At 35.1% G+C, this 14,934-nt stretch overlaps 1 protein-coding gene across 1 annotated transcript; it reads left to right on the top strand.

Moving 5' to 3' along the window:
- Nucleotides 1-3,625: 3,625 nt before the first annotated feature.
- On the top strand, nucleotides 3,626-11,682 carry LOC104820630 (probable LRR receptor-like serine/threonine-protein kinase At1g29720). Its single transcript, XM_010551145.2, has 26 exons — nucleotides 3,626-4,143; nucleotides 4,480-4,527; nucleotides 4,629-4,757; nucleotides 5,097-5,274; nucleotides 5,429-5,500; nucleotides 5,607-5,678; nucleotides 5,753-5,824; nucleotides 5,946-6,017; nucleotides 6,105-6,176; nucleotides 6,417-6,488; nucleotides 6,580-6,651; nucleotides 6,722-6,787; nucleotides 6,878-6,946; nucleotides 7,611-7,673; nucleotides 7,778-7,846; nucleotides 7,926-7,976; nucleotides 8,073-8,287; nucleotides 8,378-8,766; nucleotides 8,873-9,068; nucleotides 9,293-9,313; nucleotides 9,405-9,533; nucleotides 9,905-10,023; nucleotides 10,108-10,318; nucleotides 10,415-10,646; nucleotides 10,839-10,989; nucleotides 11,104-11,682. The coding sequence occupies exons 3-26, from the start codon at nucleotides 4,670-4,672 to the stop codon at nucleotides 11,476-11,478; spliced, it is 3,126 nt and encodes a 1,041-aa protein (XP_010549447.1). The 5' UTR covers nucleotides 3,626-4,143; nucleotides 4,480-4,527; nucleotides 4,629-4,669; the 3' UTR covers nucleotides 11,479-11,682.
- The last annotated feature ends 3,252 nt before the right edge of the window (nucleotides 11,683-14,934 follow it).

Genomic DNA, 14,934 nt, shown 5'->3' with positions numbered 1-14,934 from the left:
TTGGTCTTCAGAATCAAAATATTCAATAAGCCCAACAAGCCCAACGGCTTGATGGGGCAGTAATGCTGGCCGATGTGGGACAAAAAGAATAGAGATTCCTAACCTGCACCTTTAATGGGCCTAAATTGAACGGCCCAATTGAAAAAGGGCTCGAACCAGAATGCGGGGGCCTAAAGCTATAGCTATTCTGCCGATGTGGGATTTCCATTATACGAAACACATTTCTAACGTTAATCTACTAGTGTTCTAAAATGATTTTACAAATGCTTATTTATAAATTTACAAATATATAAAATTTTTATAGTAAATTAAATGAGAAAAATGGTTATAGAAATAATAAATAATAAAGATAGATATCTCAATCAAATTAATGAAATGCGTGTGTATTGAATATTCAAAGATAATGAATATATCACTAAATGATTTTTTAAGACAGGACTTGACTTCATGCATAAATCATTAATAACATAATGTCTTATCAAAAACGACTTCATGTGAACTCCTTGGCAAAGTCAATGAGTCTTCGTATCGGTTTCATTGGTTAACGTCATCTCACATGTTTTGATCAATGCCATTGGAATCCGAACCGTACCAAATCAAATATTCAATATCGTTTATAAATTAAATCATTCAAAGTTTTCGAATAATATGTTTTATAAAAATTTGTGTAACGTAATTAAATTAAACATCTAAGGATCGTTTTACGATCCAACCATCTCAAATATCTATCATTCAAACGTCTATATTCGACTACAAGATGGGTACCAAAAGACATTCATGGTCATGAATATTATTCGTTCACACATCCACTAGACTGAAATTTATTAGATGCATCGTAAGTTATTCTAAAACCTCACAACAGGGGCGGATCCATGTATAGACCAATGGGGTCCCATGCCCCCTCTAAAATTTTTAATTTGTTTATAATTTTTTAAAATTTTTGATAAATAATATAAGGTGCCCCCATTAACATTTTACCTGTGCCCCCTCTTTCCACTCTTTTGTTTTTTTATTTCTCTTTTTTTTAAATTAAGTTACGTATTGTCTCTTTTTTTATTTTTTATTTTTTATTTTCCAACTGTTTTTTAATCTTTCTCTCTTAATTCTCAAAATTATTATGTATAGATCTAATATTAAAAAACAATCAAATTAAAAATATTTAAGTTTTATTAAAGGAAAATAATATGTTAGTATATCAAATCTATTTCTAATTGATTGTAATCTTGTATAATTGATTCTCTCTTAATTGTATCTCCTTAGTGACCTTAGATATAGCAACCTCTTCATGTATATATTTTGTATTACACAATTGAATAAATGTGAGATCATATTATTTCTTTCATTTATGACTTTTAAGTAATTTTATTTTTTATTTATTCATCAATTTTTATATTTTGATGATACTCACAAATTTATTGTTATATATATCTATATATATATATATATATATTTTATTTGACTTGATAAAAAAATTATAGATAAATTGATTAAGCTAAAAAAATATTAGAGGATCTTATCAATAACATGATAATGACTTTTAAAAAATGATAATAGAAAATAAATTAAAACGATTTGATCTCGACTGGTTTGATTAATACATTAATTGATTTTATTTGTTGACACTATGATGGAAGATGTTTTCCGTTAACAAAATTTGTAAACATAGCTCTAAGCAATCGTATTAGTGATCAATTTTTGAGTGATTGCAGTTTATTTTATTAAAAAATATATATTTTAAACAATTATAAATAAAAGTTATTATGGATATATTTTAAAAAATAAAAAATTATAAAATTTAATGATCAAATATAAATATTTTTTATAATATATTTTTTTAATTAATTTTATTATATATTTATTATAATTATTGCCCCCACTCATAATTTTTTCTGGATCCGCCACTGCCTCACAATATATATATATATATATATCATGTATATCAACTTGTTTTTAGTCAAAGTTAATGGCCCGCTACATATGAATTATCCGGATTTTGAATGGTATATGTTTTTCAATGAAATACTATAATTTTAAGTGTTTGGTTGTTTTTCAAAACCGTTTTGTATAACATGAGATTAAATTTTTTTCAATATAAAATACATAATTTACTATAATATTTTTCTATAACCATTTAGTCGTGGATCTAACAAAAGATGATAACAAAAACTGGTATCAAGTCAAGTTGTAATAGATAAATTCAATTTGGATAGTTCAACTAATGAATACGAGATGTAAAACGTGTATTCCGTTGTGAATTCAAGTTTCAAGTTGGATAAGAAAATGTGTATCCCGACTATTGAAATAGATTTTCCAACGCAACTAGCAAAACAATACATATTCATGCATATACAATTACAATAACAAATTTATTCAATATAAAAATACTTTTATATTATAATAATACAATAATATTCAAAAATTTCCAATTCTTTATTTATTTATATATATATATATTTATTGATTTAATAATAGGGAAAATCCCATATTCCCCCACGTATTTGCCAAAATATACCAATTTCCTATATGAATTATTAATTTGACAAGAACTTTCACCCAAATTCGAAAATTTCCAAATTCCCACACTAATTCGGTAAATTCGTTGCAATGTCTTACACATCAGTACACGGCGTGAAACGTTGAGGTGTTCCGTTAAAGTCTCAGCTGACTTGGCAGGACACGTCGGAAATAATATACACGTGTATATGCCACGTGTCAAATCTTAAAACCTGAAAATCTGAAAAATTAAACCGGATCGGTAATTTGAAAACCAAAGAAATTGAAAAAAAAACGAAAGTGTTACGCCGGAAGAAGCCTCGCTGGGGGAGGGCGTCGAGCCGAAACAGGCCGTCGCCTGGTCAGGGTGTTATGCCGGAAGAGGGACTCGCCGGGAAAGTGTTAGGGATTTTAGGATTTTTTTTCTTTCGGATTTTTTTTCAATTTTTTGGTTTTCAAATTACCAATCCGGTTTAATTTTTCAGATTTTCGGGTTTTAAGATTTGACACGTGGCATATACATGTGTACATTATTTCCGACGTGTCCTGCCAAATCAGCTGAGACTCTAACGGAACACCTCAATGTTTCACACCGTGTACTGATGTGTAGGACATTGCAACGAATTTACCGAATTAGTGTGGGAATTTAGAAATTTTCGAATTTAGGTGTAAGTTCTTGTCAAATTAATAATTTAGGTAGGAAATTGGTATATTTTGGCAAATACGTGGGGAATATGGTATCTTCCCTTAATAATATAACTTTTGTTGTATTCATATCAATGATTTTTTTTTATAACGAAAATGTAAGCATTTATATTAACAAAAAAATCCGCGCGTGGTTCTCTCCTAGCATAATTGAATAATTTGTTTTTTTTTTTAAATTTTTCCTATATAAAAAGGACGTAATTATATTCCAATTCACCAAATTTTAAATCAAATGAATTAACTCACTATATCCAATCAAATGTGGTATAAATCTAAACAAACAAATTAAAAGGTATAAATCCAAACAAACAAATTACAAAAACTAATTATAAAATAAAATAAAATCCTAACATTTATTATTTGTTTAAACAAAATTTCAACCAATTTTAGGTGAAATATACAAATCATTTAGCCTAAATCCCCACGAATTAACTGCAATCCATTTGATCATTTGTGCTTCAAACCCTAATTTATTACTTCCGAAGCTCACACTGGTCACTGGAAAACTAAGAATGGCATCTTCAGGGGAGGTCGCTAATGGAGCGAGTTTGTTGCAGGGTTCGTTCATCTTAAGCCAAAGCAAAAACTTGGGTGAAATTAGGGTTCTTAGCGAATACTGAAATTAGGGTTTCTTAGGTGCCTTCGCTAACGGAGCGAGTTTGTTCCAGTGTTCGTTCATCTAAGCCAAGCAAAAACTTGGGTTAAACTAAGGTTCTTATCGAATTGTGAAATTAAGGTTTCTTAGGTTTTCTAAGGGGCTCGGCAAGGATCGCGCACGTGGTTTGTGATCGAGTATGACGAAGAGCCGATCCCTGAGCTTGCCCATGGCTTCGAATTGCAGTATCAGGAGGACGAGGAAGAGAGGTGAATGGGATAGTGAAGATGACGGACTTCTTGTCGGCGGTGACGGAGATAAAGGTCACGGCCTTGACGGCGCCGTTGGAGGTAAGAGAATTGACTTTTAACTAAAATGAAAAAAAATGTGGTTTTCATGAAGGAAAAATTCTGGGTTTTTTACAATTATTTTGTAAGTTTTCATATATTAAGAGAAAAACATAGATTCTCTCGTACCAATCTTAGAGTTGGAGATCAAAGCTGCAACCTCGAGGTTAATGTTTTTACTGAAATGTTTATTGATTGTGGAAAATTCTTAGATATTGTTAGTAACGTAGAAGTAGAAGACAACACGTTCATAAAAATGTCCCAACAAAAAAAGATGTATGATAGCTTGACTTCTTGAAACTTTAAGTCTTTGAAATATTTACAAGTTTGGTGGGGCAGAAGAACAGGCACCACCAGGGACAAGAAACTTCAACATGGAATACTGAGGTCCAGATGTTCCTGTGAAACTTTTATAATTTTGTCCATTTACATTAAGAGATGATTTTCCTTGTACTATAAATACTGAAAAACTGGTACACTCATTATAGGTTATGCAAGAGAGGAGCAAAGAAACTGAACATCTTCCTCCATGTCAATGATCTCCTACTTCATCTTCATCTCAATCTTCTTTGCTCCTCTAGCTTGTGCTTCACCAGCTCTCCTCCATCCAGATGAAGGTTTGTAACTGATTTTAATGGTCATGGGTCGTGCTTTAAATATCAGTTTGGTGAAAGATAAAGATAACAACTCGCTATTGATGTAACAAACATTAAAACTTGTCATTGAGATAGAACACCTGACTCTTTTTCCCCTGGAACGCCATGGTTGAGATGCTTAAGTGACTCATATATCTCTAGTTTCTCTAGTAGAGATCTGCGTAGCTGTAACGAAGGATTGGGTAATTGTTCCACAAACATCCATTACAGGCGTAAGCTAGCAGCTGTATTTTTCACCTGGGTATTGCTTTGAGAGAATGTGATACATCATACATGACTGATGTCTATTGGATTATGCAGTGGAAGCGCTTCAAGAGATTGCTAGAACGCTTGGTATCAAGAATTTGGACCTAAGAGAAGACCCTTGCGCTAAAAGCATTCTGAGGATAGCTGATGGTGATTTGCAGCCAGGGCAGGACAGTACAGTCATTTGTGATTGTAGCTTCGACAACAATAGGACCTGTCATATTACACAGTTGTAAGTGTCTTGTCTTTTAGTTTTTTGTTTGTTCAGAACTCTTATCTGGCTACTGTGTCAATATTGAGCTGACATCAGTTGCTTATGTAACGCAGATTACTTGTTTTTCTGATATCTTTCTTAGGATTTTCTCTTTCTTTTTGTTGCACCACAGAACACTCAAGACCTTCAGTCTTCCCGGCAGAGTTCCCCCAGAGTTGGTCAAGCTTCGATATCTCAACCAAATGTTAGTTCATTCCTCGTTGGAGGAAACATCATTTCTGTTTTCAGCAGCAATGGTTTGTTTACGGATTACATATTTACATATATATATATACACGCATATATTGTAGTGATTTATGCCGCAACTACCTTTCTGGCACAATTCCAGTGGAATGGGCCTCAATGGCATACCTCAAATCTATGTGAGTTTTCGAGTTCTTTATTTCAATTTCCCAGACTTCCTCTTTCTGATCTGATTTCTGAGTTTGTTATGCAGTTCACTCTGTTCGAATCGCTTAAGTGGAAACATACCGTCCTGGCTGGGAAAGTTAACAAATCTTACATCCTTGTATGTCTCCATGCTCCCATTTTAACTTGTGGTTTTATAAGTAATTTTCCTTCATGCCTATATCTTTGGTAAAGGCTTTATTGGATGTCTCTTATTGTGATTTTATTGGATGAAATTTCAGAGTGCTTGAAGAAAACGAACTCTCTGGCACTATTCCAGACGAGCTGGGAAACCTGATCAACCTAGAACACTTGTACCACCTCCCCATCTTGATCACCTTTAAAACGCAAGAACGATAAGAAGAGAATTGATTTTCCATCTTTTCATCTTCAATTTGTAGGAAACTTGCATCCAATCGATTGACCGGAAGCTTGCCAAGCAGTCTTTCAAGACTAGTCAAGCTACGAGATTTGTAAGTCATGACACTAGTTTCTTTCATCCCAAGCAGTTGGGTCTTTACTTAAACTCTTTCTGGCATGCAAGTTCTTCTCTGTCTCAGATTTTCTTAGCTAAAAAAGAAAATCGAAATGAAGTTGCTGCTGTGGTTCTGCATATTGTGCTGATGTTGCACTGTGGTTCAGTACATTTATGGGTTTTGTGTCATTTGTTCTTTTCACTTACTCGTTGTATTACTAAATGTTTTGCTCTACAGTTTCATTAGTGACAATAACTTAAGCGGCAACATTCCCGATCTTATTGGAAACTGGTTTCAGATTAGCAGGCTGTAAGTGCATCGGTAATCAACATCTTGTAATTTCTGCTTATAGTTAGGGTTTCCAGAATTCCAGTTTATTAACTCATGTTGATATGAACAGATATCTATTTGCAAGTGGGCTGAGAGGGCCTATTCCTGATTCACTGTCGCGTCTAGAAAATCTTAAGGAGCTGTAAGTGAATTGCCTTCAATACATTGGCAGAAGGACCACCGAAAAGACATTGATCTTTTTGGTTTTGTAGGAGGATTAGTGATACGACTGGGATAGACTCTTTTCCAAATATATCCAGCAACGTCATAAGACACCTGTATGTCTTGTCTACTTTACCAGGCAATTTCTCCTCTGTGGTAAGATTATATCTGAACATGCCAAGCTAAACTGTCTGGACCAATGCCAGGACTCTGAGGAATGTGAACATGTCTGGACCAATTCCACCTAGTATCTGGCAAAAGGAGCTATATACTTTGTAAGTTTAGAACTTATGAAATCAGATCTAACGTGTTAGAGAACACCTTTGGATGAATTTGAATGTACAAGGGTAGGAATATATATGCACATCTAGAAGCATGCTTGTGCATAGCCGAGGTGTGTCTGTGTGTTTGTGTTAATCATGTATTTTGATATATTGATATGATTCCCACTGACATGGGGATGTATAGGCTCAAACAGGTCTACCTTTATATGCTCTCATTACATTTACTGGTTGTTTGTATCTTTAACTATATTGTTTCATGAGCAAACACATGTAAGTTTGCATAGCTAGCTAGGGGATCGGAAATTGTTTTGGGAGGACAATATAGAGTATGACGGACGGGTTTAATTTCCAAATTCTACGGTAACTGCATATGATTTTATGAGGTAAAATGTAAGTAGACAGACAGTTGTAACTTGAAAATCTATGTTCCAATGTCTCTTAGTCACTCATGTATGTGTGGATATGAACATGGAAGTATATCTGCTATTCTGTATGCATATATATATATATATATGCTATGCTTTTTTGTTTTTATGTATGCGCATGTATATAGGAATATAACTAATCACATGTATTAGAATATTATACTTTCTTGTTGACACTGTCCTTATGCCCCGGAAGAAGTTAGAATTTTCTCATGTGTTTTTTTTGGCAGGGATGTATCGTTCAACAAGTTGACTGGAGAAGTTCCAACCACAAGGAATCCACCAAAATATACGTAAGCGAGACAATATGAAACTGAGAATTTCAAAGCATTGATACCCATTGAATCACACAGAATTATGGTAGAAGACTTTATTCTTCCTGGTATGTTTTTTTTAGCTATTTGACTGGAAACATGATTTCTGGAGAAGCTGGATCTGGTGTCTTCCTTACCACCCCGTCGTACATGTATGTTTGGAAACTGCTTTTGCCTGTATGGCATGCAAAGTTTCGCATTTATGACAAATAAACTTGTATTTGTTTTCAGTGATCTTTCTTATAACAACTTTACATGGTCCTCTAAATGTGTGGAAAGAAGGTAAGAATGCAAAATCTTGGACTGAAGAGGTCTTTTTTGTTTGTTAATTTCCCTTGCTCATTTTCCCGTTTCTCTTTTTATCTTTTGTTGAATCAGTAACATTAACACGTTCCGGAGCTCAAATATGAAGAACAACTTGTATGTGAATGGTTCTATTTTGGATATACGTGCATATCTTTACTTTCTCTTACTATGTGGTGATACAAAAGGTTTCCATGTAACACGAGCTAATGTGGTGCCTACATATTCCGATCATATGTTACACAGAACCGGGCTTCTTCCATGCGCCGATCGAATCAACTGCCGGAAGTGTAATATTTTGTTTAATATTTTTCTTCAACATATGAAACTGGGACTGCTCATATCTTAGTATTGATGGAAACTCTGGCTTTAAATTGCAGATCACCGCTCCGTACATATAAATTGCGGTGGAGAAAACGTAGATGTTGCAAATGCTTCTGGTCGTGTCATTTTTCAAGGTGATAACAGTGCTCAAACCACAGCTGCAACAAATCATCACTGGGAAAACTGGGGATTCAGTAACACAGGGGACTTTATTAATGATAAGTTCAAAGAGGATTCCTATGTAATTGCAACCAATGCATCATTATCTGGTGATTCTTCTGGATTATATAAGACCGCACGTAGATCTGCTCTTTCTCTGGTATACTATGCATTTTGCCTGGACAATGGAATCTACCATGTGAAACTCCATTTTGCGGAGATTCAGTTTTCAGATGAAGAACTGTACTGTCGCACCGCAAGGCGCATTTTTGATGTCTATGTTCAGGTAAAAGCATCGCATTTTAGCAAATGATTCCATAGTTCAGGCATCCTTCTTGTAAAGGGCGAATTAGACCTGAGATTATTTCTTTTGCTTTTCTTATCCCCATTAGGGAGTACAGGTGTTGAAGGATTTTAACATCAGAGAGGAAGCTAAAGGGGCTTATAGACCAATTGTGAAGGAACTGAATGCAACTGTAGCAGATCATACGCTTGAGGTTCGGTTGTATTGGGCAGGGAAAGGCACTACCCACATTCCCAATAGAGGGAATTATGGTCCTCTTATATCTGCAATTTCTTTTTGTCACAGTAAGTATATATGCCTCCTTTTCGTTATGTTTGTTTCTATATGCAAGCTCCTTCACGGTAGCCAAGTTTCAATTTTACTTCTCCAAATGGTTTCATATCTCCAAGTCTATTTATGAGCACCCTTAACATTGTTTCTCTTAAGTGATTTCCTTTCTGTTTCTCCTTTATCTTCTTGTCAATCACATTGCCATCTAACCAGAATCTTTTATCTTTAAAATTTTCAGGTTCAGAACCTCGATGTGGAGGTACAAGACAACAAACCACAACTATGTTATAAATCTCGAGCTGATGAATTTATGTTCTATATCTATATACCCTTTTGGTGTTTCATTTCAGCGGAGAAAGCCAAACGAGATCACTCTCCCCAAATTATTGGGGCAGCGGGCGCTTTTCTATGTGTTATTTTCTTGGCGTTTGGAATATATACTAGAAGAAGATGCGTACACCAGAACACAAGAGAAATAGGTATCAGATTTTACAAAGTTTGTGATATGTTTTTGATATACCCCGATAGGAAATCTATCGAAAAATAAGAAAAATAAATTTGCTATTATTTATTTGTTCGGAGATAGGCATATCCTACACTACATTTTAAGGGAACGAATATCTCTAGGGTTTTTTTTACATCACTAGTATTCGAGATGTTCGTAGGGAATATAATTTTTTTTCAAGAAAATTTCCTGATAGTTTTAATTTTATTGAATAAGAATAGTGCCTATAGATATAAAAACTCAAATAATCTAATTATGTTAGAAATCTATCAGTTTCTTGCACGTAGATGCATCATTCAAAACATTGTCATTAACGAATTTTGTCTGTACAATCTGGTCAAATAGATCTTAGAGCCCAGGTTCTGCAAACGGTTTGCTTCACCTGGAGGCAACTACAAGCGGCCACAAGCAATTTTGATGAATCAAACAAACTTGGAGAAGGGGGTTTCGGATCTGTATTCAAAGTACCAATGCTGATCCATGGTTCTTCAAACGTACATCTTGCAGAAATTCGGTATTTAGGTTTCTGATGGGAGGATTTTTTGCAGGGTGAGCTGGCAGATGGAACTATCATCGCAGTTAAGCAGCTTTCGTCCAAATCATGTCAAGGAGACCGTGAATTTGTCAACGAAATTGGCATGATCTCGGGTCTGCATCATCCAAACCTTGTGACACTTTATGGATGCTGTGTCGAGAAGAATCAATTGTTGCTTGTATACGAGTACATGGAAAATAATTCGCTTGCTCATGCGCTATTTGGTAAAAGTTAGATAAATGATGAGCTGAATTCAGACCATGTTTCTGAGGGAATCATGCAGAAGACTGATATATGTCTTTGGTTATTTCCATTTTCAGGAAAGAGTATGCTGAAACTGGATTGGGAAACCAGACAGAAGATTTGCGTTGGAATAGCAAGAGGAATAGAGTATCTTCACGAAGGATCGATGATCAGAATGGTTCACCGTGACATCAAAACCACGAATGTGCTATTAGACGGTGACCTCAACGCAAAGATATCTGATTTTGGATTGGCTAGGCTCCGTAACGAAGAACAAAGCCATATCAGCACCAAAGTTGCTGGGACCATGTGAGTAGTATGATAGTGTCTAGGAACTTTTAATAAAGCTTTTCTCGTCTTTAGGATGGGGATCTTTTTTAGGGGTGTCAATTTTAGCCCGAAATCCGAAACCCGATCCTAAGTCCACCCGAAAATCACTTAAATCACACCATGACACCTTAATTTTGTCTAACAAATTCTTGATTTTGATTCGGGTTGCAGAGGATATATGGCTCCTGAGTATGCTCTACGGGGTCAACTGACAGAAAAAGCCGATGTTTACAGCTTCGGAGTTGTGGCTCTTGAGATTGTTAGCGGTGAGAATAATCTGAAATGCAAGGGAGGGATTGAACAAACTTCTCTTATCGATCAGGTAAACCTTATGTAACTCCTCACTCCAAGCAGCTATTTACCATTTGTCATGAGCAATTACCGAATCTGTAATTACACCGATTTTTGCCTCTCTTACTGCATATCCGATTTTCAGGTGGTCATGCTGCAACAGAATGGTAACTTATTGGAGATGGTCGATCCAAAGCTCGAAGATGATTTCAACCACGAAGAAGCCGAGAGAATGATCAAAGTGGCTCTTTCTTGCATAAACTCGTCTCCTTCTTTGAGGCCGACGATGTCAGAAGCCGTGAAAATGCTCGGGGGAGAGATGAAAATAACGGAAAGTATCTCGGACACTCATTTGTACGGAGGAGTCATCAACTTCCCGAGGCTGAGAGTTAGCTCGAGCATGTTGGGAACTGAGATATCATCCTCGGGTCAGGCCACGACAACTTCGATATCGGGTTATGAATTATACCCTTTTGCTCCTGAATCCGCCATTCTGGACAGCAGCTATACCTCATCCTAGTCGTCGATGTAGCGCGTAAAATGTGACAGACCAAAGTCATTTGATAAAACCAAACATGTGAACGCTGTATCAGATTCATAGTCATTATATATGTATACAGACGCGCGCGTGTATCTTCTACTACAGGGTGATACAAAAAAAAAAAAGGGTAAAAGGAAACAGCCCTCTATTTCTATGGCGTTTGAAGATGGAGGGAGTTTGTGATTTTTGTGTTTTTGGTTAGGGTTTCGGTATGGTTTTTTCAAAACTGAATAGTATTGAACCGAAAAATCTGGTATTTTTTTTTCAATCGAACTATCCAAAATTTTTGAACGGATTTTTTTTTAGAAAATCTAATTTTTCGAAACTGAACCGAATTTTAAAAAACCTGAAAAATCAAAAATTTCTTATAGATGTTCTTAATAAACCTTGTATCTGAACCCGAACCGAAATCGAATCGAATATGATATAATAACCGAATATTTTTGTAAAAACTGAAAGAAGCGAACCAAACCATTCTCGAATCCTGGTCGAATATTGAAACGTCCATCTATCCCTAGTTCTTTCGGTAGAGATAGCTAGGGGTGTAAAATGGACGGGTCGGGGCGGGTTTGAGTCGGGTTTAATTCGGGCCTAGAATTTTTTGGGTCGGGCCGGTCCGCCTATTTATTTTTCGGATCTAAGATCGATGGCCTAGAGCCCGACTCTATAGGGCTTCGGGCCAGATTTCGGGTTTTTTTATTAAATAAAAATATTTTTCAAAACCGATAATAATAATATGAAACATTCAACAAAAATATTTTTTAAATGTTCGTCACATATGGCGAGAGAGACAAAAAAAAATCCACCTTATATTTTCAGAACTGATTTCAGCAAATACGAACAAAAATCCCAGAAACGAGAAAAATAGAGGTGAAGTAGTAGAAACACAACACAAACGTGACTCAATAAAAGGGTTTATCGTAAAAAAAAGTTAGGGTAATCATAGAGAGGTAAAGTTTTGGTTTAAAAAAAATGGTTAAAAAAAATAATTGGCCTCAAGCCCGGTCCGAAAAAAATAATTGGCCTCAAGTCCGGTCCGAGACCCAATTGGCTCGCAATCCATTTAGCACGAGATCCGAAAGTCTGGAGTTTAATGAGCTTATATTTTCTAGACCCACGTTTTTATTATTTTCGTGTTATTTTCGAGACCCGATTGGGTCGGGTTTCGGACTCCGGGCTTAATTGATATCCTTAGAGATAGCCCTATGAAATGTATATATGTGATTAAATTTAGATGATAAAAATGAAGACAGCCATTTCGTGGTTAGTAATGAATTAGTTTATCGATTTGTTTTTTTTAATAGGTCGGAATTATTTTGATTCGCCTAATCTAAAGACGAGTTGGCCACGAACCAAATTGTAAAAACATTTAGATGTATGTATTTATCGACACCGAAATAAAGGAACCAAAACCAATATAAAAGCATGAATGGAATGAACATCAATATAAAATTTTGATTGGGATAGGAAAATTTCCATTTGTATATATATTCATGAATCCAGAGATTTATAGAAGGAGATGGAGATCTAAAAAATAATAAAAATTAAAAATGACGACGGGGAGATTAAGCAGGGGGGAGTTTGTGTACGGATGCCTAAATCCCACATCGACAAAAACAAGGTGCATAGAAGAAGGGGAAGTGTTATAAAAAGAAAGAGGGGGCGCCGAATCAACTCATACCTTTCTCGGCCTTTTGGCTAAGATCAAGTGTAGTATCTGTTCTTATCAGTTTAATATCTGATACGTGGGCCATCGGCCCACAACGATATTAACTCTATTTTTTATGGAGGTGGGCCCATTCGGCAGCTTGCTGCCTGGGCTCACAAGCGTCGCCCACGCGTTGCACTACAGCGAGGGCCTGGCGCACTCCGCCCAAATCAATTGCAAATATTTTCTCAATTAAGTCAGAAATTTCTTTTGTTCATGTTGAATTGTTCAACAATTATTAGATAATGAAAACAGTTGTAAACTAAGTTTGAGATTGGGTGTTCTTTATTACACGTATTATCATTTTTCTGGTTCGAACGCCTTACGGTTGGGCCGTCCGATTCAGTTAAAGAATCTCTCTATTATTTTTGTCCCACATCGGCCAGCACTAAAACTCAAACAGAAATGAATCACTGCCCCCATCACTTCTCCCCAAAAGTCAAGTTTAAATTTAATCGGCAAATGGTTTGCTCTTTTATTTGCTTTGGTTCTGTTAAGGTTTTTTTTTTTCCAATTCCACAGCAATCATATCGAATTATATATATACACACACTCATATATATATATATATATGTTATTTATACAATTGATTCTATTATTAATGGTTGAACTGGGCTCGGTTCACATTTAACTTAAACCAATTAGATGAATCTAGGTTTAACTTCAACTTCTGGTGGGTCCCGTTTGGTATATTGCCCAAATCATCTCTCCATATGGGCTTCCCCCCAGTATATATAAGAGGCCCATGTACTTTACGGGATCGACGCGCAATCCAGAAGGCGCGTGGCCTAGGCTAGTGACTTCCATTGCAGTTAGGATTAGTAGAGCTTATCGTCTTTTGAAATTTTTTGTCTTATTGTATTTGATTCAAACGAATTCAAAGTTTTTTAAATTAGAAGAATCCCTGAGCGACTGCTCTTTAAGTGAACAAAACTACTCTACTACGGTTTTTTAATATTGAATTTGGTTATATGCGATTTTTTATATTGAATTCGGTATCGTGGTTTATATTTTCGATTATGATTAACATATTTATTTTTTAAAAATAATTCGTTCTGTATGAATTCGTTTTGTCGGTTTAAGATAATTTATAACCATTCGATATGTCTAAATTGGTCGTCGGTTATGTCTGATTCAGTTAATAATTATATATTATTCAATTCAAATCACTTTGATTATTCGGTTATTAACTACATAAAGTATCCCTAGATAGCGAACTAGAATAATTTAAATAGTTTGAGGTGAATTTTTTTTATCCAACTCATCCAACTCCATTTTTAGCAAGCCAAAAATTGTTTGGCTCGCCCTAACACAGTCTAACTCGTGAGTCAAAATTAACCGTTTCGAAAACCAAATATATAATTAAAAAAATAAAATTTAATATTAAAAAATATTGAATATATTATAAATATAATAAAAAATTTAAAAAAAATAAAAATTTAAACAAAACAACTCGTGGACTCGCCAACCCGACTCGTGACGAATTGGCTTCGTTCGACCCGTTTTTTTCGGATTCAAATATTCTTAAACCGATTGAAAAAAAATATAGTCCGACTCACGAGCCAATAAAGGAGACGAGACCATTTTACATCCCTATAAGTAGATGGATGTCATTTTCAAAACCACATATTTCTAAGTCATGATATTTGTGAGGTTCGAGTTTGGGAAGAGCGAAAAGATTAAATAACCATATGACCTCCAAAAACAAACTCATCAATTTAATAAAC

The sequence above is a fragment of the Tarenaya hassleriana genome, unplaced genomic scaffold, assembly GCF_000463585.1.
Source record: "Tarenaya hassleriana unplaced genomic scaffold, ASM46358v1 Cleome31, whole genome shotgun sequence".
Taxonomy (NCBI): Eukaryota; Viridiplantae; Streptophyta; class Magnoliopsida; order Brassicales; family Cleomaceae; genus Tarenaya; species Tarenaya hassleriana.
The sequence above is the reverse complement of the archived record's forward strand: the minus strand, read 5'-3'. Positions and strand labels throughout refer to the sequence as shown.